At 43.6% G+C, this 25,276-nt stretch overlaps 1 protein-coding gene across 1 annotated transcript in view; it reads right to left on the bottom strand.

Moving 5' to 3' along the window:
• The window catches only part of LOC144754327 (ER degradation-enhancing alpha-mannosidase-like protein 3), a 229,802-nt gene that overhangs the window by 179,648 nt on the left and 24,878 nt on the right, over positions 1-25,276 (bottom strand). The window contains exon 2 of the mRNA XM_078642005.1: positions 15,078-15,123. Within this exon, the coding sequence (XP_078498131.1) occupies positions 15,078-15,123 (46 nt within the window). The remainder of the gene's footprint in view (positions 1-15,077; positions 15,124-25,276) is intronic.

Genomic DNA, 25,276 nt, shown 5'->3' with positions numbered 1-25,276 from the left:
ACTCATACTCCTGTATTATGGCCCTTTCCCCGCTTTGTTGCCAATGGTTTATCTGGGGACTCCGGATTCTTCTATGTTGCCACTAAGCCTGTCATACCCCTTTTCCCTATATTATAAAATTAACCTTCTTTGCTCCTGATTGCTGGCCGTCTAGATCTGCTTTTCTCCTTCCCCTTTTTAAGATTGTGTTGCTCATGCTCCTTTATGATTGATTCTGTACTGTTCTCTCTGGATTTGTCGTCAGCTTTTCGTATTGTGGCCGGCCAGCTTGGTTGTAGGCCTCGACCTGTATATCCTTTCTGTATAAATAAAGGTTTTAAAAAAAAAATCAAAAAAAAAAAAATCTTCGTGTTCATGGAAAAAGGGTTCTAATGGATAGAACAACCTGTGGATTTCTTATCTTTTGAATATCCCAATGCGCCAGCTTTCCACTGAAAAATGTATTTACAGCTCTAAACATCGAGGGAATCATAATACCACAGCTCCGAGCAGGACTCTGCGTGACGTCATTGGAGCCATTAGAAACCCTCATTGGCGTACTGACGTCAGTTCCCTATTTTCCACACCTTCGAGGTGTAACATTTTTTCCTAGGCTCTCCATAGTATAGGACTCTCCTGACATCTTTTCCAGGATATTGCATCGTTGTTGCATGGAGAGAATGTCGCCTCCAAGGAAGTCTGGATTTATGCCTTGCAGGGAATGTGAAGGTCAAATGTCGAACACAGATCCTCACAACAGCTGGCTTTGGTGTTTGAGCTCGGACCATGACTCAACGCCTGCTCTTCTTGCCAGAAAGTAAACCCCAAGGAGGTGAAGCTTTTTATGGGCAAGGAAAGAAAGAAGGAGAGAACATCGGAAGTCCAGTCCCCGATTGGTGTAGCAGTCTCTCCACTCTTCAAAGTAATCTAAAAGGAAGCACAAGAAGAAGCAGCGTCATGGTTACCGACATCGTTCTTCGAGGGATGACTCACCGAGGTTGGAGTCCTAGAGTATGAAGACTCATGAAAGCAGAGGTGAGGGGTCTCCATCTCAGTCTCAGGCTGGTGCTTGTGTCGCCCTAGAGTCCAAGGGTCTTGACTCCACCTGGACATCTTGATCCGGAGTCAGTCCTGGATCCAGTTCTCCCACTGGGCCTGCCGTAGCCTATGTCTCCTGGACAGGTGCAGGAGTATCTGGCTTTCATCCCTTCCATTCGTGGTCAGTCAGTTCAAGTCTGTACATAAACAGGGAGGAGTAGGATTTGTTCTTCTTTGCAAAGAGGCTCTATGTCTCTGGTCCTGGGCTCGGGAGCACCAGATTCTCATCATTGCAAATCACTTGGCTGGAGTTCTGAACATGCGTGCGGGCAGTCCCAGTCTGCATTTTTCAGCCAATCATGAGTGGCGTCTCCATCCGGAAGTGATCTAACACATTTTCTGGCTATGGGGGGCCCTCAGATAGGTCTATTTGACACTTAAGAGAACGTGAACTGCCTATCGTTCTTCAGCCTTCAATATCCGTTGCAGGGAGCTCTGGGGGACGCATTTCGACTAGGGTGCCTAGCTGTTTTCAGCATTCCCCCTCCCCCAAACTCTTGATTCCTCGGGGTCTGAGGAAAATTCACTAAGACCGGGCCCAAATCATGTGAGCAGCTCATGATTAGCTGCGACAGATGTGGTACACAGACCTTTTTAACCTCTCTCTGTGCCCTCTACTCTATCTCCCTCACAAGGCAGACATCCTCTCGCAGTGGCAGGTTCTACACCCCCACCCCAGAGCCTGCACCTACATGTCCGGAGATTGAATAGGGCCACAGGAATAATTTTTCTCTTCCTCCTGAGGTGGTGGAACTTAGACTATCAGCCAGAAGACACTCAACCAAGTCGGTTTATGCTGGCAGATGGGCAAAGCTTGTAAAGTGGTGTGAAGAAAATGTAATTGACATTTTAAAATCCCATTTACCTGACATTTTACGTTTTGCGCTTTCCCTAGTGCAGCAAGGTTGTGTGGTTGCAAAAGTTAAGGTATATTTGTCTGCCCTTTCAGCATTCCTATGTTTACCTGACCAACTTTCCCTTTTTAAGTCCACTACAGTGTTAAGGGACTTAATAACAAGTTTCCATCATAGGGATCTTAATTTGGTGTAACCTATCTTTGTGTACTCTATTTGAGCCCCTACATAGTTGTCCTTTAAGTATACTTAATTTCAAAACGATTTTTCTAATCGCTAGAACATTGGCTAGAGTGGTCTGTGAATTGCAGGCATTAAGTGTGGAAAAAAATCTTCCCGGCTTTCTATGCAGACAAGTTGGTATTGAAAACCATGGCTACTTTCCTGCCAAAGGTGGTTACTCTCTTCCTCTTGGGCCAGTCCATCACCCATCCCACTTTATGTCCTCCCCCACATCCATCTAAGGAAGAGGAAAGCCTTCACTGTTTTGGACCCTAAAAGAGCGGTGTGCTTTTATGTGGACAGAACTCGTGAGCTCCAGCTGGATGATCAGCTGTTTGTTGGCTGTGTAGGCACGATGAAGGAAAAAGCAGTGCATAAGAGGACACTGTCCAGATGGATCATCATGTGCATCAAGATTTGCTACGCCATGGCTAACAAGCCACCTGAAGGTATTCAAGCTCACTATACTAGAGCAAACTCTTCTACTTCTGCTTTAGCTAGAGGTGTCCCTGTAGTTGACATCTGGAAAGCGGCAACTTGGGCCTCCCTACACCGTTTTGCGAAGCATTACTGCTTAGATTCTGAAGTAAGTAGGGATGGTCGCTTTGCCCGTTCTGTTTTGCAGGATTTTTTGGTATGGGCAGACAGGCACCCACCTCTGAGTGTCAGACTGCTAGGGGATTCTAATCAAAAGTTGAGGAATTCACAGCTAGATGCATCCATCAGAAGAACAAGCTACTTACCTTTGGCAACACTTTTTCTGGTTGATACAGTATCTACCTGTGGATTCCTCACTAACCTACCCATCGCCTCCGTTGCTAGTCTGCTTATGCAAAAAACAAAGTTATTTGTAATGTATGTATGTGTGTGTGTGTGTGTGTGTGTGTGTGTGTGTGTGTGTGTGTGTGTATAGATAGATAGATAGATAGATGTTCCAAACACCTTCCCACGATGCCCCAGGAAGCGTAAGCTGCACTCGAAGACTGGCAAATACTTTAATTATCTTAGAAGCACGAACCAACTGCGCTTTCCCTACACGTTTAGGTGATGTGCCTTGTTCAAGGGAGCCTGCTGCATTGTTCATCAAGTATTATCCGATTTGTTCCACCTGCAGTCAATATAAAGCCCTCCAATGGCCCGCCCTTTTGGAGCGATGCATTGTAGTCACGGTAGTGAATTCAATTCAATTTTTATTCATTATGATTTGGAATTCCGAAGAATTCCACATAAAAATACATCTTAAAAACACATTACATTCCACAAAAATTACCAATCTAAATTAATCTTGTCATTTCATCTAAAAACACGGATGAACAAATCAGTAGCAGCCGTTCTTGAGGTTTTCCAGTGCAAGAAGTTGTGAACCTTGAGTAATCAGATTGTCATACATGGATTCTTTCTGATTTATACAAACTTATAATCTAATACTATCATAAAACATTAAGAATTAAAACGTATTGTAAAGTGCAAAGATTTAAAATTTGCTATACAGTACTAGATAAAGGACGAAATAACCATCTAATAAAAGATAATTTATCTATTCACCAAACTGTACTGTTTAACCAGCAGCATAATAATAGTACAAAGTAGTTCAATAACATAAACACGCCATTTTTAGCATGAAGTACACAATAATTTAGCAGCAAAACAAGAATTTAGAAAGGTGCTTGAGATCCTAGAGGATAGGTAACTAGAAGAGGAAAAAGTTTATAATAGTGCCCATGCTTGATTTCAAACCTAGTAAATCGCGCTTAAAAGACCAAAGGGTCGAAAAAGTGCAAAAATTGTGACATACACGATAGTTTAGCAGCAGAACAAATTTAGTAAAGTGCTTGGGATCCTAGAGATGAGTAACTAGCAGCAGAAAAAGTTTGTTAAAGTGCACATGCTTAATTGTAAACATAATAAATCGGCCATAAATAACGGAAGGTCAAAAAAAGTGCAAGTGCTCAGTACATATATATTGAGAAAATCTTTACGATATTAATATATATTTAAAAATTGTTGAAAAAAACTAAACATTTTAAGACACATGAGTTCAGAAGGGGGGGGGGGGACAGCAGACAATTTTGGGCCTCTTCTGCTGTGGCGATATTATACTTTGAAAAACAATTCCTTAGATATCTACGACGTATTGATTGTAATGCGGGACAACCGAATAAAACATGATTCAAGTCTTGTATACAGGAATTACATAAATGACAATACCTTTCTTGTCTAGGAATACCCTCCCAAGTTCCTCTTATAATTATTAGGGGGAGTAAATTCAATCGCAGTAGCAAAATCACCCTGCGCACTCCATGTTTAAGATTGCATAAAACATAAGGTTGGGGATTTTTGACAATACTGCTCCCCACAATACAATCAATGTTTCTATTCTCTGAACACACTTTAATATCTCTTTCACGAGAAACCCCGTAGATTGTTTTCCTAGTTATAGTTTTCAAAGCCCTTTTGCAAAGAATCACCACCCCATCCTTATCTAAACCAAACATTGATAACGCTTTTAAATTATTCCTAAAAGTAGCACTTTTTTCCTTCATATTTACAAATATTTCTCTGTACAGTGCTACCCGTAGCAGATTCTCAGAGCTATTTAACAGTGCATTACACCATCTTAAGCACGCGGCTATTGATAGCACATGTGTGGAAAGAAGACCAAATTCGAGCCTAAGCGCTGCAATTGGTGCCACGCGATTCAATTACATATTTGGCGCCAGATTTGTCCTTCCACTTTCTCGAATTTGGTCCACTATTGTGCATCTATTGTTTCACTGGCGTAGCTCAGGATTGGTGGGATCTTTAATTTATAGACCAAAATAATGTGTGAGAAATGTCTTTTCCCACAGTGTATGTACAGACGATTAATTGCGAAGGCTTGTGAAATTGCTTTGCCTTTGCAATGGTCCATTTATCTAGTTGCTGAGCACCTATTTGTAAATATTTTTCCTAAATATGGATAACATTTTACTACTTCTAATTTCTCCTTTCCCAAGAGCCAATTCAATTTTTTTCTGACCTTACATCCTTGGTAACTCAAAATCATGACTTTGCTTTTTAAAATATTTATTTTTGAATAATACTCTTCCGTGTACGTAATTAGCGCAGCAAGTAGACTTTGCAGTCCAATTGGGATTAAATCCGTTATTATGGCATCATCTGCATATAGCAGACCGCTCAGCTCTAAGTTTCCTAATTTAGGGGATCCCCTTTACTAAGCCCCACTCTTCTTGACAAATCATTAATGTAGATGGAAAAAAGTAAAAGAGGCCAAAAGGCACTCCTGCTCCAACCCATTGTTGGTTACTATTTTCCTCGAAAGACCTTGTGTTCCCCCCAATAATACCGGAGTCCAGGTGGAAGAGTGGAGAGCAATTATTAATCGTAAAAGATTCCCTGGAACCCCCATAGTGACCAATTTCCTCCACAGCTTCTCCCAATCTACCCTGTTGAATGCTGTGGAGAAATCTATAAAAGCAGAGTATAACGGCACACCCCGACTTTCTGGATATTTTTCCGAGTTAAGTTTGCAAAATGGTGATATTATCCAGTGTGCCACTATTATTACGAAATCCTGTTTGTTCAAAAGGGATACAATTATTTCCAAATGCCCACTCTTGAAGACGAGTGAGAATACTCTTTGCAAACAATTTCCCGGTTGCATCCAGGAGCGAAATCAGTCTAAAACTGGATGGGGATTGTTTGGACCCTTTTCATATAGCGGAACTAGTATACTTTCCTTCCAGGATTTTGGAAGATCACCATGGGTATAACAATGGACGAACAACCGAGGCAAAAATATTGCCCACTCTTCACAATCCTGTTTTATTATGGCTACTGGTACATCATCTGGGTCCATTGCGCTGAAATATCTTGCCCCTTTAATGTAACCCTCAATCTCCATGCATGATGGTGCACCATAGTCACTCCCTGTAGTTGGAGTGATGCTAACCTCTTGGTTCTGTACAACTGCGAGATTTAAAGCATGGAGCTGGGAAATGTACATGGACCATTCTGCTTCTGGGATTAAAATAGGTTTTGACTTTGCTCTCCCATCACAGAACTTTGCTATCAGTGCCCAATACTTCCTAGTATCCCTGGAAAGAGCCACCTCTCGAAGTCTAACCCATTTTTCGTCTTCAGCCCTCCTACAATCCGATGTTATTTTCCTTTTCCGTTCCTGTTTCAGTCTACTTATTTATCTCTTCCTTTGTGTCGTGGGCACCCTAAATTGGTCTCTAATTAAACCGTTAATTTCCCGATTCAGTTTTTTAATTTCCCATGGTATTATTACTAATGGAGTAGAACTAATAACTTGCTTCTTTCTTCCAAAAGTTCTAATTGCAGCCAAGACTCTCTTGAACCTCTGAACCGATGTTTCTTGGCTGGAAATAAAGGCGGTATTTTCAAAGACCCTCTTAAAATTTGGAAGCAAATTATTTGACCAGAAAGTACGCCCATTATTACGACTACAAGAGACCTTTTCATCCCTCCGATTCCAAAGTTCAGGCGTTTCAATTTCTATGTCCATTTTTACAGCTAAAATATTATGGTCGCTCATTTTTGTGGCAGATACCTTAAATTGCATACATACATTAAATAGTTGAAGAGAGACTGCCATATAATCAATTAAGGAGTAACCATGTGCCCCCCGGAAGATATACGCTGCGGGCAGTCCCTCGGGAATCTACAGTTTAACGTTACAAGGTCTAAGCTTCTAAAATTTTGCAAAAGTAACAAGCCTCGTTTATCTGACCTTAGATGTACTGGCAGTACAGAATCTGGGATAGCCCATACCTCTTCCAGTTCAGGGTTAGAAAAAGACATAACTGCACTATTGGATAATTTGGTGTTAAAATCACCCACCATCATTATACGTGAGCATTCTTCATTGTTACTTAACACTTGCACAAAAGTACAGATAGAGTCGACCAATACGTTGGACGCTCTCCCTGGAGATTATACACGTTTTGGAAAACAAGTAGGAGAGTAAGGAGTTGTGTCCGTGAACGTCGGACGGGAAATACTCCTGATTCCCTGGTCAAGGATCAAAAAAACAAAATGGAGGAGTACTACCCGATGAGGGTATGTGAAGGCTCTTGTCTGAACTCAGGAAGAATTGTTCCTTTGTTAGGAAACCCCTCACTCACCACCTAGTGGTGACTTGCTTCATCATCGGGGCCCACCCAAGTGGCCTAGCGTCACTTGGGTGTGCTTCAACACCTGCAACTGCAGTGGAGCTGGTAGTGAAGTGTGGGGTGCATACAAAAAAGAATGTGAGTGTTAAAAATTGTCCTGGTATTCTTTTGTATAGAGTTTTAATAAAAAAGATACTGGACAAAATTAAAAGATAAGGTTGAGATAGTAGTGGGGAAGTTACGGCCCACTAATCTCTGTTTTATGTGTTGGTCGACATGTTTCTACCATAAGGGGAAAATCCCCGGTATTCCTCAGGACCAAAACAAGGAAGTGGGTGGTATGTGCCCCCTAAAAGACACACCCAGACCTAAATCCTTGGACAGCTACTTCCCCGTGCTCGCTGCTCGGTAGGGAGCACGGGGAAGTAGGTGAACCGCCTGATCTCGCCCTGACAACTACTATGTTGTTACCGGCATAGCGCCCCCCTCCTGCTTGATGCAGCTCGAGTTGAGCTACAGCATTGTTTTAAAGCACCCTCTATTTTAGGTGTGCGTCCCAGAAGCTGATTTTTCTTCTGGCTGTCCAAGGATTTAGGTCTGGGTGTGTCTTTTAGGGGGCACATACCACCCACTTCCTTGTTTTGACGCTAGGCCACTTGGGTGGGCCCCGATGATGAAGCAAGTCACCACTAGGTGGTGAGTGAGGGGTTTCCTAACAAAGGAACAATTCTTCCTGAGTTCAGACAAGAGCCTTCACATACCCTCATCGGGTAGTACTCCTCCATTTTGTTTTTTTGATTATACACGTTTACCAGTAAAAGAAAAATTGCTTGCCCCAGGTTATCTTCAACTATTTTCAACTTTACTCTGATACAGCATTTTGAGGGATGCTTATAGAGCACAGAATCCCATCTTATGTCACAGCTAAGTAAAATAGCTAAACCTCCACTCGCATGCCCCTTTACAGATTTTTTTGCTGTATAACAGTACACATAAAAATTCTCAAACTCAAACTCCTCCCCCATCCACGTTTCCTGGAGGCAAATTATCTTGGGATCTAATTCTAATAATGACAAGCTTACAACTCATTTTTCCTACCCCAGCCACATTCCAGGATAGGATATTTCCCATTTGGCTACCCCCGCACTTTGGGCTTAATGGTAGATATTTTTTACCCATTCAGGGTACCTGCAACCCAACTCCACTTTGCTACCTTATCCTCCACATTGGGACTAGTGGGCCTTCGGGCTTCAGGTGCTAAAATGTTAATTTCTCTATTTCCTAGGTTTCTCCCTACTGTTATTTCGATATCTTAAAGGTTTATGGGGATATTTACACCCCTATTATTATAGAACCCATACCCTTGCATCTGATGAATCGTTCCTAAGCTTTCTGATGGAACTCGGCAAGGGGATACACTAGGGATCACATCTATACCTCTTTTCCTAAAGCAGTCTGCATTAGCTATAAGCAGTGCCGACACTACACCTGATGAGAATGTAACTCTAGTACTTGGGGGGAGTGCTCCTACAGTCTAAGTAGACCGTCTCATTATCTTTACTTGTTATGAATCCCAAATCCTTTATTTCTGTTAAAATGTGTAGGAGTGCACTTCTATTCAATAACATTGGTTCAGTTTCAAACAGAAAGCTCAAAAACAAGGTCCTGCTCACCTGCCCGAGTCTTGGCCCTGTATTCCTTATTGGCCTAATACCGGACTGCCCTGAGACTGAGTCTCTCTCTAACTTGCCTCCATAAAAACTGTGAACAAGTTTCCCACCCCAACTGTCCCCTGGCTGTAATCAAACCTTGCTGGAAAAGTATCCCGCCCACAGGGATGGAGTACGGCACCTCCTGTGCCTACATATTGACCTACTGCAGGCTCACATAAATGTTCCATTAAATTTCCTGATATGGGGTCTCTACTTATCTCATGGTTTATACAACTTTCTTCCTGGCCCCGTCGACACTGTGGGTCAGGCAGCACCAGGTTCGAACAGATCGACTGATTATATCATTTTCTTGCCCAATCTTTTGACCCGTATTCAATACGAGTTGCCGCAAAGTCCCTGTGTCCTTTCTACTTGGAGGAGATTTTGTACTATTTACTTCCTCACTTACTGAAAGGAACCACAATTTTTTCTGTTTTCGTTTAGGAATACCTCGAATCCTGGTCTTCTTCTTACCCCTTCGACCAATTCTGATGTTACCTTCACTCAATACTGGGGCCTCCCCTAAGGGTACACTATCTGAGGTATTTGCTAATTCTTCAATTAACTGTAGGGTTGGGTTACTTTTTTTAAAAATAGAGTAGACTCATAAAGGGGGAGTTAGTGGGGCTATGTTTAAATTAAATGTTTCCCCTTGGCTGGTAAGCTGTGCACTCTCATGGAGTTTAACTTAGGGTAAACTTACAATTGTACTACCTCTAAGCGAGACACTTTTAGATCCCTCATTCATTTATTTCGTTTCCCAGTCCACAAATTTAGTATAACTTTTGGCATCCTGTTACATATTTGACATAAATGACTGGGTACTTCAAGAACCTTTTCCAAATTCTTTATGGCTTGCTTGACCTGAGTAAGTTCTTGGACCCCTATTAGTATGGGCGAGAGGACTTCCAATATATGATCAGTATTTACTGTGCTTTTTTCTAGCAAAGATAAAATTGCGGAGAGAATTCTCTCTAATGCATTAAAAATATTCAAGGTACCCCCCCATCCGCACATTCTCAAATGAGTTCATAATGTTCTCTACCCCCTTATCGATTGATACTCCTGATATCCTTTCAGCAGAAAGTTCTAATAAATGAGCATGGGATGAACTAGTAGGTGTACTACTATACGGAGCAGGCATATGTGGTTGACCAGCTATTAAAAGCGGAGACAGTTCCGGATCCATCTCCATGGTGCCTACAGCAGGGTAAAGGGCCTTGACTTCCATACGAGTCTAGGAAGGGATCCCTGACCCTTTCAATTGATGTTATTTCCACAGAGAGGCCTGGAGAGGGACCTAGATGAAGCAAAGGCACAGACGACAAAGTAGACTTGCCGAACCGTGAGACAAGGAGCAGCAGGAATCTTACTTGGTGCAGTCTCAGTTCCAGGCGAAGTCCAGCGACATCCAGGGTGCCCAGATGGTTGACATTGAAGTGGTTTAGAGTTTGAATCTGTCCCACAACAAATCTAAAGAGCCACCCACAGGTAAGCCCTTAACTACCCTAGGGCGAGGGTTGGGACGGTTCAAGTGTCCCTACCAGAGGAGGGGCTGGACAGAGGGGAGGATACTCCCATGTCCTTTGTCCAGTTTTGTGCCAGAGGGGGAGCAAAGAGCTCCATGAAATGGCTCAAACTGGAGTATGCAAGGAGGGCACCAAATGTGCCCTTCAAAGAAGTCTGGTGGCACTGGCAAGCACCCCCACAGCTGCCCAATACACTAAGTCCTGTCTGGGAGCTGGTCACACTTCCCTGTAACAGGAACCTATTGTTGTACCTTCCCCAGCTCGAGCTCAGTAGCAGGCAGACCCTGGAAGGCTGTTACCAGAAGCACTGAGTGCATGGAATCATATCTCCAACACCGGTAACGGTGTTGGGGTATGATTCGAATATGTTTGATACCAAACATGCACAGGTTTGGCACAGCCACTATATTGTTAGCCATCACGTAATGAGACATGGCCATTATATGCATCAAAATGTCTGACTGCACTTATAAAGCCTGGAGAATCGACTCCGGGGTTTGTAATGGGTGCTCTGCTCATGCAGGGCACCCTCACACTTATAACCTAGCACTCTGACTTCAGGACTGAAAGGCCTGCTTTAGGGGTGATTTAAAGGATTTTGTGTTCAAATATTTATTGTATTTGGATAAAAAGAAATACAGTTTCGAAACACCAGTAATACATAAAAATAAGAAATTGATGCATACAAGTAAGGAGTTAAAAAGTTAAAATGGGTTACTTGACAAGCAATATTTGAGCTAGGATGAAAATGATAGAAAGTTATCATGTACATATGATCATGTAAATATCATGACAGATAACAGGCATTTCAAATTCATCAAGTAGTAATTATAATCCCAAGGAAGATGGAACAGAAGAAAGATCATCATATGGCGCAGTAAAGTCATATATGATAGAGCGTGTATCGCTTGGTAAATAGAACACATCAATAAGGGGAAAGAAATGAGAAGGGAAAGAGGAGGAGAGGAGGAAAATATATTAGGAGTGCAATGGGACATCTGCCACACATATAATTGATAAATCAAGAGAGGGACCCAAAAGGATGTTGAGCTACCAAGCCCTGAGTAGACAAATCCATATAATTATCCTAAGAATGCCATACATTGCTAAGGATTGAAGGTTGATATTGTTTTATTTCAATAAGAGTAGGAGTTCCACGAACATATGACACCCAAGCTCACCAAGTAAGTATGGTAAGATAAAAGATGAAAAGATTTCCATTCTGGAAGTATAATTTTAACTGCAATGGATACAAGCAAATCTAATAACTCCAAATCTGTATTATCAAGCGGTAAAGCAGGAACTACAGCCCATGGACCCAGCATAATCATATGAAGAGAAAGAGTTATAGGTGTATTAAAGATTAAAGACAAATGTTTTTGTATAGGGCCCCAAAAGGATTCTAAAAGTGTGCATTCAAAGAACATATGTTGATGGGTACCTAGTTCTGAATTGCAATTCCAGCATAGATCACTATCTTGTAATTCCAGTTTGTGTAATCGAGCAGGAGTCCAATGTAGGAGATTAATTGTGAAGAAATTAGATTGAATCAGCGAAGCAGCAATTTTGTTACGCAGGGATAATTTCCCAATCAACTGCCAGGTATGCTGAGAAATAGGTTTAAAAATATTGTTTTTAAAAATCGTGAGACCATTTAATACAAGTAATTGTGGATTGTGAGGACAGTGGAGCAGATAAAAATGTATACATTTTGGAAGCAATATGGCCTGAGCCTAGCCACATAGAAAGAAGTGAGATAATAACAGATTCCGCAGAAAGGGTTACTTTAGAAAGCTGGACTTTTAGTTTCAATAAAGTGTAGAAATCCATGTTACAGACACTATATTCTTTGGCTAGGAAAGAGGGTCATGATTAGTATCATAGAGGTTCTTCACTAATCCGATACCCTTAAGAGCCCACTGAAAAGCGGTAGCGATTTTAGGAAGAAGGCATACCAATGTCCATCTTGATTTATGAATGGGTTTCGAAGGTTACTATCAAGATATTTCAAAGCACTAACCGTATCTGACATTTTAGTTTAGAGATGGTCATCGCATAATGACGCATGGCAAATCTATATCATAATGGCTGATGCACTTACAACCCAGGAGAATGGACTCTGAAGGTTGTAGGGATGTCCTGCTCAAGCAGGGGCGCCCTTACACTTGGAACCGATCACCCTGCCTTCAGGATTGAAAAGCCTGCCTTAGGGGTGACTTATAGGTTTTAAGTGAACCTCGGATATAAGGAAACTTATATTGGTCATAAGTGGTTCTAGCACCGGCTTGCACTGGCTCCAATGGCAGGCCTGTAGGATGTTGCCTTCAATGGTAATGCGCACTTTGTTTTACTGCACTCGCACTTTATTGCATCCGAAGAATTTAAGTTTTTTTTTTCAGGTTGTATGCCTTTGGTGGAAATGCGTATGCACCTTAGGCAATCAAAAGCAAGATATACAAGCTATTCTCCAGGGGAGGACGAGCACAGAATAGGGAAGAAAGCCACCAATAAAAAAAAAAATCAAGGAACTAAGATTGACAAGAAAGCCAGCCACTTATGAGTAAAGAGAAACTCTGCGTAATATGTAGTCGGTGACAGACAGCTGAAGTGGCACCCTAAGGCCACACCTATGGGTGCAATAAAAGCTTCAAAAATGTGTGCTAGGATAATCTGGTTAACATACCGAATAAAAGTATTTTTGGTGGAAACATATGCAACAGCAAAGAAATCATGTCATAGGTTTAACGCAATGCAACATCACAGATGATGGTTCTGCATTATGAGAAGCAGCGTAATACGTTTTTGCCTACAGAAGCAGACGCAATGAAAGTAAAATTACCTTTTCTGTTGCTGAACTGAAGAGGCAACAAGGGTCTTTGGGGGCTAATTACCAGCTACAACTGGTGAGCTTAGTTTTTCAGTATTGCACACGTGAAAGAACGCATATGCGGACCTCAGCTGGATTGTTGTAAAAAGGACGCAGTTGGGAAACTAGGCTATATAATGTTTGGAGAAGCCGTTTGCTGCATGGCTGTCAGAGGGTATGTGAAACATATGGTAGCTACTTTAGCCTCTAGAAGATCACTAACAGGGAAGATGAGAGCTGAGATCATAAGAAGGTTTGAAATGGAAATCCAGTGCACAAAGAACAATATCAGCCTGAGGAGTGGGAATATCAATCAAGCCATCTTTTTAAAGGTTTAGACCAAAGCTTTGAGTTTACTGGGATTCTGTATACAGTGAACAGCTATCTATCACTCATATATCAATTAGAATATGTAAACCACCATCAGGGTGTGAATTTTTCCTCTGGTCTTAAAACACTACTATAGAAAAGTTTTGCTTTTAGTGATTTTATTTTTTATTTATTTTAAGCTGGTGAGTTGGATAAATACATTGGTGCTTCTGGAAGATCATTCCAGGATGCTGGTCGTTGAGATGAAAAAGGTTCTACCATCTTTTCATTTCAGCTTGAACCCACAGGTAATTCAGTAGTTTATCATTTAGACATGCGAGTTTTACGAAGGGCTGATGTTAAGAGGTTTGCTGGAAGGATTTTCGGGCAAGGTTGATAATACACTTTAAAATCCAGTAGCCAAGGTGGAAGCAAATTCTTTCCTTCACTAGTAATTGAAGAGGTGCTCTTGGAGTTAGCCTAGCTTGATCCCTCTTACTGAAGCATGCATGTGGCTTGCTCTGCTCGGTGTGCAACTGGCTGATCTGGATATCTGATAAGCTAGCACGAGACAAACTTGAATTAAATACTGCCCAAATCGCAAAGAGCATATGTGCAGTTGACAGCAGTTGCAGGATAGGCCAGTTAATAGTAACACACAAAAGCCCATTTGAGAGCCACGTTAGCATCCAAAGTAATACCCAGATTGTTCACAATGAGCGAGTAGGATCCGTCCTTTGACCGAAGAGCTCTGGAGAAGGGATAAGTTGCATAGATTTTTTTAATGAAGTATAGAAACAGCTACTCCCCTACCAGTTTGCCTGTCATAAATTAAAACAAAGAAATATAGAGCAGCCAAGTTGGAAGTGGCTACTGTATTGTTGAGTGCAAGCCAGGAATCAACCTTTGCAGCAGGCTGATTGAATTCTTGCTGATGTTTTACTGCAGTAAGTATGTTTTACAGATGGGTCTGCAGAGACTGAAGACTTAAAACAGAGGTGTGATTAGGATAACAGAGCATGTGAAAGTAAACTAAGCAAATACTTATATGACTGTTTTCCAGTAACTTAACTTGCAATAAAATCAGAATCGTTGGTAGAAAGCAATCAACTTACATCATTAATGGGTAGTTATTGCTGTTATTATTATCACTGTCTTTTGCTCACAACGAACGCTGCATTTTACTGTGGTAACAAGACCGCTGTACAAGGTGGATATCATCAGTCATTAATAATTCATTACACACAACTCATTTATTGATATTTCTCTTTAATCCGACCAGGCTTCGAGCTCTGCGCGTGTTTGTTTAACGTTGCACATTTTGCTTTGGACACTTGATTAAACATAATAACAAGAGGAGTAAAGCTCACCATGTAACTGCCGTAGGCATGATCGAACATTTCTAAGACCTGATTCCTAGAAAAGAAATACAAGGAAACAATTACAAGCATGTATGCAGACATTTAAGCATATATACATTTTCTACAGGACTTTGGAACTATGTTATCTTCCACAAAAAATTAAAAAGCATATACTGTAAGTAATAACTAAAGAAATCTTGCAATATATAAATCTGAATGAGGCTTGTAAATATCTAATCTCTCATGAGACAATTTGGTAATTGAATGACTGTTTCTCTTCTCAAAAGGGCTTGAAAACAATTCTCAGCATATGCATCACAAACAATAACACAGGCACCTCTCGTGGGTTAACTCCTTTTACACCCTCAGTGAGTTGAAGATCGAACAAATGGCATTAGAATTTTAGATCGCGATACAAGTGAGATCACCAGGGCAATGAAATAAGACAACAGTGGCTCTGATGGAGCCTTTCTATTTTTCATTATTAAGCAGCAGAAGGCTGCAGAGAACGAACTGGAGATCCAAACAGGAGTCATTTTTATATGACAAATATAGCCCACCAACCATTCCCTTTTATTATTTGTGGGGTATTTGCTAAAAATTGTTTTCCAATGCTTTTGAAGAGAGAAACAAAGCCATTCAATTACTTTATCGTTCCATGAGAATTTAGATATGTGCAAGCCTCATTCAATTTTTATTTACTTCAATATTTCTTATTTAATATTAACAGTATGCGATTCAAAAAACAAAATTAGGACTCATGTATAGTTCAAAAGTCCTAAAGAAGGTCGTTTCCACGAAAGGCGTCCAACAATAGTGACATAAACCACCATCACAAAATGATTATATATGAAAAAGGAATTCATAATTGTACATGGACATCAATTGGTGGATGAGAATCAATTTGAAGGCTAATGTAATAGCTTGATTATTAATGTTTTTTCCCCGTTTGTGCTATTTGTTTTTTTGGTGTTTTGACGGTGTTCACATAACAAAAACCTTCTAAGAACCTGTTCCTCCCACCAGTAAACGTGGAGACACGCGTAGCTGGGAGAGAAACAGGGTTCCCATCGCAACACCGCTCAATTGCTTAAAAACATCTTTAACAAAAAGAAAAAAGTTGTTATTAAGACACCACAAAATGAGCTCTAAAATAACCTTATTGTGCTCATAAAATTCACAAGGTCTCACATCCAGGATATGTTTAACTGCTCTCAATCCCATGCTATGATCAATGCTAGTATAGAGTGACTCTAGGACAAGTGTAATTAAAAACAAGTCATCTGTCCATACTAGGTCCTAAGTCTTCATTAAAAAATCTCCTGTGTCCTTAACATAGCTAGGCAACTCCTTGACCAAACCCTGTAAAAAGAAATCGATGAATTGTCCTACTTATTCACCTGCACGGTCGATGGCTGAAATAATGGGCCTGCCTGAAATAGGCATTATATTTTTGTGTACTTTTGGAATCTGGTACAGTACAGGTAGAACAGGAAAATCTTTGTACATGAATTTGTATTCATCTGTAGAAAAGAGACCTTCTAGTCTCCATTGGGCTAGTTGTTTCTGTAATGTATCTTTTGCTGCAGTGGATTCTTTCAATGTAGCTTTCTTGTAACATTCATTATTATTCAGCTGTCTATTCGCCTCCTGAATATGATATGATATGATATGATATGATAAAGGGAATTTATAGAGCGTGCGTTCACCAGAGGTTTCTTGGCGCTGAGTGGAAGGCTGAGGTGCACAGCAGAGTGTGGAATTAGTTGTAGGCTAGGGAGAAAAGCCAGGTCTTAAGTGACTTACTAAACTGGGCATAGGAGGGAAGAAGGCGGAGTGCTGGGGGGGGGGGGGGGGGGGATTTCCAGAAGAGTGGGGCTTGGGACGAAAATCTCAGGCCACCATGCCTCTTGCGCCTGAAGGAGCAGGGGGACAGGAGATTGGAACAGGAGGAGCGTAGGACGCGGGAAGGGACATAACGGTGGATTCGGGAGGAGATGAAGGAGGGACCCTGGGAGGAGAGGGCTTTGTGGATCAGGCAGCCCAATTTAAAAAGGCTGCGCTGGGCCACCGGGAGCCAATGGAGGTTGCTAAAAAGGGGTTTGGTATGACTGAACTTGGGCTGGCCATGGATAAGCCTGGCTGCTTGATTCTGGACGAGTTGGAGTCGGTGGGATTGGTACGCGGGTATACCTACTTACATAGAATTCGCATAGTCAATGCGGGACATAACTAGTCCCAGGACGACCTGGACGAGAGCTTCAGGTGACAACAGTCTGCTATTTTCCTAATACGGCGCAGGTGGTAAAAGCAGACGGAGACCACTAAATTGATTTGAGCCCTCATAGAAAGGTCATTGCTGAGGTTAATGCCTAGGCTCTTGACAGAGTTGACAGGGGATGGAGGTGAGCCAAAGGAGAGGGGCCAGAAAGTGGAGTTCCATGGGTTACCTGGGGGCCCCGTAAGAACCAGCTCAGTCTTGGGGTTAAGTTTGAGCTGGTTTGCGTTCATCCAACTGATGATGAAGGAGATGGTGGATTGAACGTTCTCAATAGAGGGGGCAATGTTGAAAATGAGCTGCAGGTCATCGGCATAGTTGAAAATAACTACTGATCTTTGCTGAAGTTTGGAGATCAGGGGAAGAATATACAAATGGAACAAAAGAGGGGAGAGGGAGGAGCCCTGAGGGACTCCACAGGTGAGACGTTTACCTTCCGAGGCGAAGGGGGGGGAGGCAGACGGCTTGGAATCGGTCTTGGAGAAAAGAGGCGATCCATCTCAACGGTGGGCCCCGGATGCCGGCGCTCTCGACCCGGTCGAGGAGAACGGCGTGTTCGACGGTGTCGAATGCCGTCGACGGATCCAGGAGCACCAATGCCGGTGAGGTGTTCTATCAGCTCCCTTTCTGAACTCATCATGGACGGCCAGGGCAATGGACTCGGTGGAGTGTTGAGGCCTAAAGCCGGCTTGGTGGGGGTCCAAGTAGTGGGTGGCTCCCACAAATGTGCTTAGGCAATTTGACACAAAGGCCTCCAGGATTTTACCCAGGTAGGGAAGAAGTGAAATTGGGCGAAAGTTGCATAATGCCCCAGGATCGGAGCCTACTTTTTCAAAAATGGGTGAAACCACAGCAGTTTTGAAGGGATTGTGGACTACGCCGGAGGTGAGGGAGTTGTTCAGGAGGGAGAGTGTGTGTGTGTGTGGGGGGGGGGGGGGATCAGGGATGGTGAGGAAAATTTCCCGGGCAATGTGAGGAGGGCAGCTGTCCCGTGGAGAGCCGGAACGAACTTTCTTGAGGAGGGAGAAAAAAGCCTCTTCAGTGATCAAAGGGAAGTTGGAGAAAAGGACGGAGGTACGGGGTGCGCTATTGAAATCAGGGGGTGATAGGACCTTGGGGATACTAGTTTTGATTTTGGTGATCTTTTCAATAAAATAGCTGTTAAGGGAGTCGCAGAGGGATTGTGATGGCAGCACCATTTCCTGGCGTCTCTAATACTCTGGCAATACTGGTTATTCTCTGCTTGAATGCGCTACACGCGTCACCCGCCTTATTTAACAGCAGCGATCTTGTAACTATGACGGTATTTTGTAACGATTATATTAAGCTGTATGGGGGCACTTTCCTGGCATACATGCATCAACTTTCCAAGTTGAGCCTGGATAACTGGACACGTTTTTTACCGACACTACGGGCATAGAATGCTGAAGGGAGATTTAACATGACTCTCCAGATTTGACCCTGTACATAAGGTCCATCCCGTTGGGCCGACTCCACTAGGCGCTGTTGGTATAAGATAAGATCGACTTTAACCCATAGTCCTCACTACAAGATACGACAAGATACGTCAATTCACTATCAAACAAACAGCAAGAATGGCCTCTGAGGTCCTGCGTTTACATTCTCAAGACCAACACCTTTTCAAACGGGCATCATGGACCCACAGCACCCTAAGAGCCAGGGACATAGCACGAAGGAGGGTGAATCACAACATGTATGATATTATGCATATTGTTCTCTCCGTTTCTCTCTTGCTTCCGTTTCTAGCCTTAACTACAGAGGCTTCACTCCCGATGGACAACCCGCCGGGTACTGTTGTTACACATAAAACTTGACCATTAGGTGAGTCGCGGTCCCCCTTGAGACCAACCGGAATGCTGCTGCAATGTATAACTGTTTTCACTTTTAAATATCGTTTTAAACCGTGCCATTCCACAAGAGCATACCACCTCACTATGCTCGTTGTGGGGAGCACTCACTTGTTTTTAAACACATGCTAGTGCAACCGACACACGTATGTCACTGTGTGTGCACCAGGTCACTGTGAGTGTGTTAAATGTACCGGACCGGTTATGTAATATGCTTCCCTCGTCTCCCTCTTTAGGCAAGGAACCCTGTAACACAGGTACTCCGATTCATAATCCGTAATGGTTAATATGATACTGATATAGTTAATTTTTTGTAGACTGACAATTTGATTTGATAGATCCTGATGAATCGCGTGTCAATGTACTTTAGCGAGAAACATGTCGACCACGTTCTACACCTTCTAGTCTAGTCTCGAACGAGGAAACATTATTTTCCAATAAGCCCGGACTAGCTGCTGATTTTAATTGACGCAAGGGACCACCCGAATAAAGTTGTTTCTGGTACTCTCTGCTTCATTTTAACTCACCACTCCGTCTACAATACCCTGGCCCCTCACCCGCACTTCACCTACAGGCAGTTGGATTAAAAGATCTCCGCTAAAGAGCCCCTCTTTGAGGTGTTGCCCGTTGGGGATTGCACCGCTTACCCAACGAGGAGCATTGCCTATGATGAAGCATGACACCTGCAAAGGTGTGTGAGGCCAGTATATCCAACAAAATGGATACCCCTTGGTAGGTTCCCACTGAACCTCCACACCCCTGTGACCTGCACACTAATCCTCCCTAGGAACAGCCTGTTATTTTATTGTAACATATATCTTCGCTGGGGCATATACTGTGGCTGGACCTTCCACTCGCTTTGAGTGGTACTCTCGCCCTGTTGATCATACAGATCCTTTCTCCCTCCTCTTGTGTACACAGGGGTTTGATAGTGACACGATCCTATTTCACAAGTTTGTCCACGATCAAGAAGATGGCTTTAGATTTACAGGTCGAGTTCAAGATTTTGGCAGAAAAGTATTCGGTTTTGGCTAGGAGGATGGCTGCCTTGTATTTTTGTAAGGCCGTAAGAAAGGTGGATTTTTTGAGGGGACAATAGTCCAGTCTCCACTTGCGCTCAGTTTGACGCAGCGCGAGTTTCATGTCTTTGAGGTCCTTGGTGAACCAGAGCTGGGCGTCTTGGGGCCGCTTCTTTTTGAGCTTTTTCAAAGGGGCAAAGTTACCTGTACCCTGAGACAGCCAGTAGTTGAGATCCTCAGCCTGTGTATGGAGTGAGAGTGCTGGGCATTGGGAGGTGCTGGGCAAAGCAGAGGTGAGGGATGCTCAAAGGGTAGGGATGTCCACCCGACTCCAATTCCTGACCATGATAGGGTCAGTTGTTGGAGCTTTGGTTGTGGTAGGTTTGATAATGGAGAAAGAGATTTAAAAAAAGTGGTCAGACCAGACACAGGGGGAAATCTGGGGATCGGTGATGTCCAGGTTTAAGCTCCAGACCTGGTCCAAGGTGGCCACTTTGATGTGCTCGGTTGAATTCAGGCCGCTTAGAGATTCCGTGAAGTGTGTCGAGCAGACGCTCTCGCGCACGTCGTGGGGCCAGTAATTGAAGTCCCCTATAATGAGGATTTTGGCATGATTTATTGCTAGCTCTGCTGTCAAACTACTGAAGAGCTGGAGAAAAGTTGACGAATGGGCAGGTGGCCTATAGATAAGGGAACATATTAAGGGGAGACGTTTGGAGTCGAGTTTGAACAGCAAGATGCCAGCGGAAGGGATTTTAGGGATAGTGAGGGATGTGAATTTGTGAGAATGAGCGATGATGGCTGCTACTCCCCCCACCCCCACCTTGCCTTCTGGCCTGTTTGCCTGAAGAATATAGTAGTTGTCAGGGATGGCGGCCAGTGTGTCTGGCATGGACTCAGATAAGAGCCATGTTTCGGATAAGAGCAGGATGTCCGGTCTGACGGAATCTAAAAGATGAAAAATCTCGAGCTGGTGCTTAACAAATCAGCGAGTATTTAGATACCATATGGATAGATGGTCATGGTTCATTCTGAGGGAAAGGGGGGGTTATAGGGTGTGGGGCCCTGGGGCTCGTGGGGGGATGTGAGGGGAAGGGTCCATGGGAGGGGTGAGGGAGACGTTAGTGGACGATCGAATCCCAGCGTTATTCAATGTACTGAGGAGGTCAGGGCTGATGGGCCATTTTCCCTGGAGGGATTTGAGCTCTGTGGCTGTGTAACAGTGGGTGAATCGGGCATAGTGAGTGGGCCCAGGCCTCAGTCGGCCGCGGACGGGCGCAGACGGGCTTGCCTTTGGCGCGCCAGAGGCGCGCCTGCTGCGGGCGTCCGCTGTGCGACGGGAAGCACATCCCCAGTTATGGGTGGGGGCACGGCGCTAATCGCGGTGCTCCGCCCCCAACTGGCAGCGAGGAAAGACTGCCGTCCTGCATGAGCCTGCACCCACCACAACAATTGGGAGAGCCCCGTGGTGGACCGGTGTGCAGGCAGAGGAGCAGGCGGTAAGGAGGAATTCAATTGTTTTTAAAATATGGATCTGTACAAACTAGCAAGTAAAATCAGGAGAATACAATTTTTTTAAAAGATGAGCAAATAACAGGGTGCGGGCGGTACTATGGAGAGGCTGCTGAGCGAGAGATCACCGAGTCTTGTGCCCCAAACAGCGTTTCCCACCACGTACCTCTCAACGAGTGTCCATGTGGGCTGAGTGTCTCAAATACACATTAGGTGAGAGATGCAAGGCTCTCAGACAGGCCCAGGCCACCGGGCCTGTCTGAGGTTAAATTAGGCTAAATTACCAAGTTGCCGCCTTTATCCGACTTTTTTATTATGATTTTGTGATTCTCACCCAACTTTTTCATGAGCTTGTCATATTCATGCTTCTTATAGTGCATATTTTTTCTCTTTTTGCTATTCACTTGATGGTCTAATTTTTTAAGATCCTCAATGACAATATCATGAAAAGTATCGATCGCATCTTTAGGCATAAGTGGCACAAAGCAATATTTGGGTTTAAAAGGGCTGCTCCCAGCCCCTTTCTGCAACAGGTTTATTTTCCGCAGTTTCTCTTGTGTGGCTACATCTATCTCAGGAAGTGAAAACTGAATTTCAGTTTGATCGTTCAAGTCGTACATGGTTAACAAGATTGGAATGTCAGAGACCGATAGTATTTGACCTACACCTTCATTCTCTTCAGGTGCAGTGCTTGTTATTTGTTTGCCAGATTTTAATGCAAAGAACTTTTTAAGTTTCAGTTTTCTAATGAAACAATAGACATCACGTGTTTTTACGGTGTTCACATAACAAAACAAGCATTTACAATGCAATGGTGTCTGCATTATTAAAGGTAGAGCTATTTGCATTGCTCATAACATTTGTTTTCATTTTCTTTTAAAACATACATAAATGGTATTGTCATTTACAATGGCAATAGGTGAGCATTAGACAGTAGTAGACAATATTCACAGACAGACAGACAGACAGACAGACACACACACACACACACACACACACACACACACACACACACACACACACACACGGCTCTGTCTGTGTGTGTGGCTCTGTCTGTGTGTGTGTGTTTGTGCGTGGCTCTGTCTGTGTGTGTCTGCGCGGCTCTGTGTGTGTGCGGCTCTGTGTCCGCGAATACTCTCTACTACTCTCTAATGCTCACCTATTGCTATTGTAAATGACAATACAATTTATTTATGTTTTAAAAAAAAAATGGAAAAAAAAGTCACAAGCAATGCCAACAGCTCTACCTTTAATAATGCCGAGACCATTGCATTGTAAATGCTTGTTATAACTGAAATGTGCTTTCCAGCTGCATTGGTTGAGTCGCACTTTGTCCCACTATTCAGCGAGGAAGGCTGCACAGCCCACAGAAAGTAGACAATTGTGGGGTTTACTTTCTTATTGTCAGTGTTATCAAATATGGAAGTTTAGGTTGCACTGAAAGTTATGCAATAGGTTAACAGGGCTTAGACGGCGCGAAAGCATTTAAACACGTTGCCACTTTTTAAAAGCATCTTTTTAGGATGTTTACACCCCAGGAGTACCCTTTATGGCAAAAACAGTCTCAAGACTAAGCATGGGCAAGCCACATTTCGGCCGCGCTTTCTTGAGTAACTCAGTTGCCTATTTCCTCTTCAAACACTTCCCTATCTGGAGAATGAAGTGTGATGTACCGTTGAAAAACACTGAATACACTAATTTTTCGGAAACTAAAACTTTTTTTACTTTCCTGTAGAAGATCCTCAATCTGTTAATTGTACATGTAAGTCAAATAAAGGAAACATGCAGCTACCGTCGCTTCGGGCTATTTTCTGTAGTAGAGGTGTTATTCAGACTGTAAACCCAGCTGAAAACGGATATTTTACTTTTTTTTTTTTTTTAAAGCATGAAGTCTGCGGTTACCCCTGTCTCTCATGTGTGGCCAAAAGTTACATTAGTCGGGCGGATTCCCCAAAATAACGAGGACGAAGGAGTAAATTAGCTTAATTGTTTTATATTATATTTCATGCTTTGTTTTAACATTCAAGGGCATGGAGAGGAGCAGTGTTGCTGTTTGTACCCACAACAGAGCACAAAGCTCCTCTAGGAACAATTGGCAGTCTGGGGTTATCCAGGGAAGCTCGACTAAAAGATTGTGGTGGGTATACAAAGTACTCTGCTAAAATATGAATCTGAAAGAAACACGTTACTGAGCTCGGGCAGACAGTGGCGACCCCTCTACAGCTGCAGCTTCGTAAACAGTCACAGCGCCCGTCCCCTGTTCCAGAACCCCAGCACAAAATGGAGGCGAGCTGCAGAGGGCGCCCGGGAGGAGATCATAGAGTCCGGGACAGTCTAGAAGCCAAGACCACCAAGAAGGAAGGTCCAGCCACGCCACTCTATTGGTAAAGCGGAAAATCATCGAGTGGCAGGAATGTCTAGCGGAGAGGCCATAGAGTAGAAGGCACAACAAAACACAGCGACGCACACCGGCGGCTGAACACAAGTAAAAACCAGCAGGAGGTTGCGCGCCGCGTGCTGAGAGCAGAGTCCCCCGAGATTGGCCAGGTAAGTTCAAAAGGGCTGGGGGGGCTTGTTGCACGTGTGTGTGTGTGTGTGTGTATGCTCGTGTGTGTGTATGTATGTGTGCGACGGTGGCGGCGGCGGGGGGAGGGGGGCTCGGTGCACTTGTGTGTGTGTGCGCGCGTGTGTGTATGTGTGGGGGGGGGTGTCTCTGTATGTATGTGCGTGCGTGCATGGGCGCTTGTGTGTGTGTCTGTGTGTGTATGCGCATGCGTGTGTGGTGTTTCGCGCTTCCCAGGAGACAGCGCCTGGCCACAGCGCGCGTTCGCGTGCGCGTGGCAGTTTCAAATCGCCTCCAAGGCGATGCGCGTGGCCAGGATTGTCTCCTGGGAAGCAGACACGGCCACAATAGGTTCTCGGCGAGAACGCGCTTCCGCGCGCTTAGCCCAGACCTAAAAATTAATGGATAGATGATTTTTAGAACAATATTAAATGGGGGGGGGGGGGGGTGTGGCTAGCGCCCGAGGAAGATGGTGGTTCCCCCGTGAGCCGCCTGAGGGAGCGGGGCAGCCCGAGGGATTTTCCTGCGCAGCCCGAGTCATGTCTTGCGGTGGAATTAGCAAGTGAAGGTCGGAACACCGGCGCTGCACAGTGAAAGGAATTTCGAGTCCTTTCCGACGTGTATTGCCCCTCTACTGCTCATTGTGTTTGGAGATGCTGTATTGGTAACCTTCACCTCAGCACTTCCCGCGCGCTTAAGGAATCTGCTTTTACCACAGGGTGTGCTTTTCAATGGCTGCACTGCTGACAAGGAAACACACTAATGAAGACTGCCTTTTGAAAGCTAAGTAATGGAATGATTTTCGACTTCATTCTTACATGCAGTGCCCCCTTTCTGCTCCTCATTACCTCTGAACTGGCACAACAGTAAATGTCAATTTTAAACTGCCTGCGCTCTGAGGGAATTCCTTCTCACCACGTGCTGTGTTCTTTCAGAGGGTGCTCTGATTTATTAATGACAGGAAACTA

Source organism: Lissotriton helveticus, chromosome 5_1 (assembly GCF_964261635.1).
Source record: "Lissotriton helveticus chromosome 5_1, aLisHel1.1, whole genome shotgun sequence".
Classification (NCBI taxonomy): domain Eukaryota; kingdom Metazoa; phylum Chordata; class Amphibia; order Caudata; family Salamandridae; genus Lissotriton; species Lissotriton helveticus.
The sequence above is the reverse complement of the archived record's forward strand: the minus strand, read 5'-3'. Positions and strand labels throughout refer to the sequence as shown.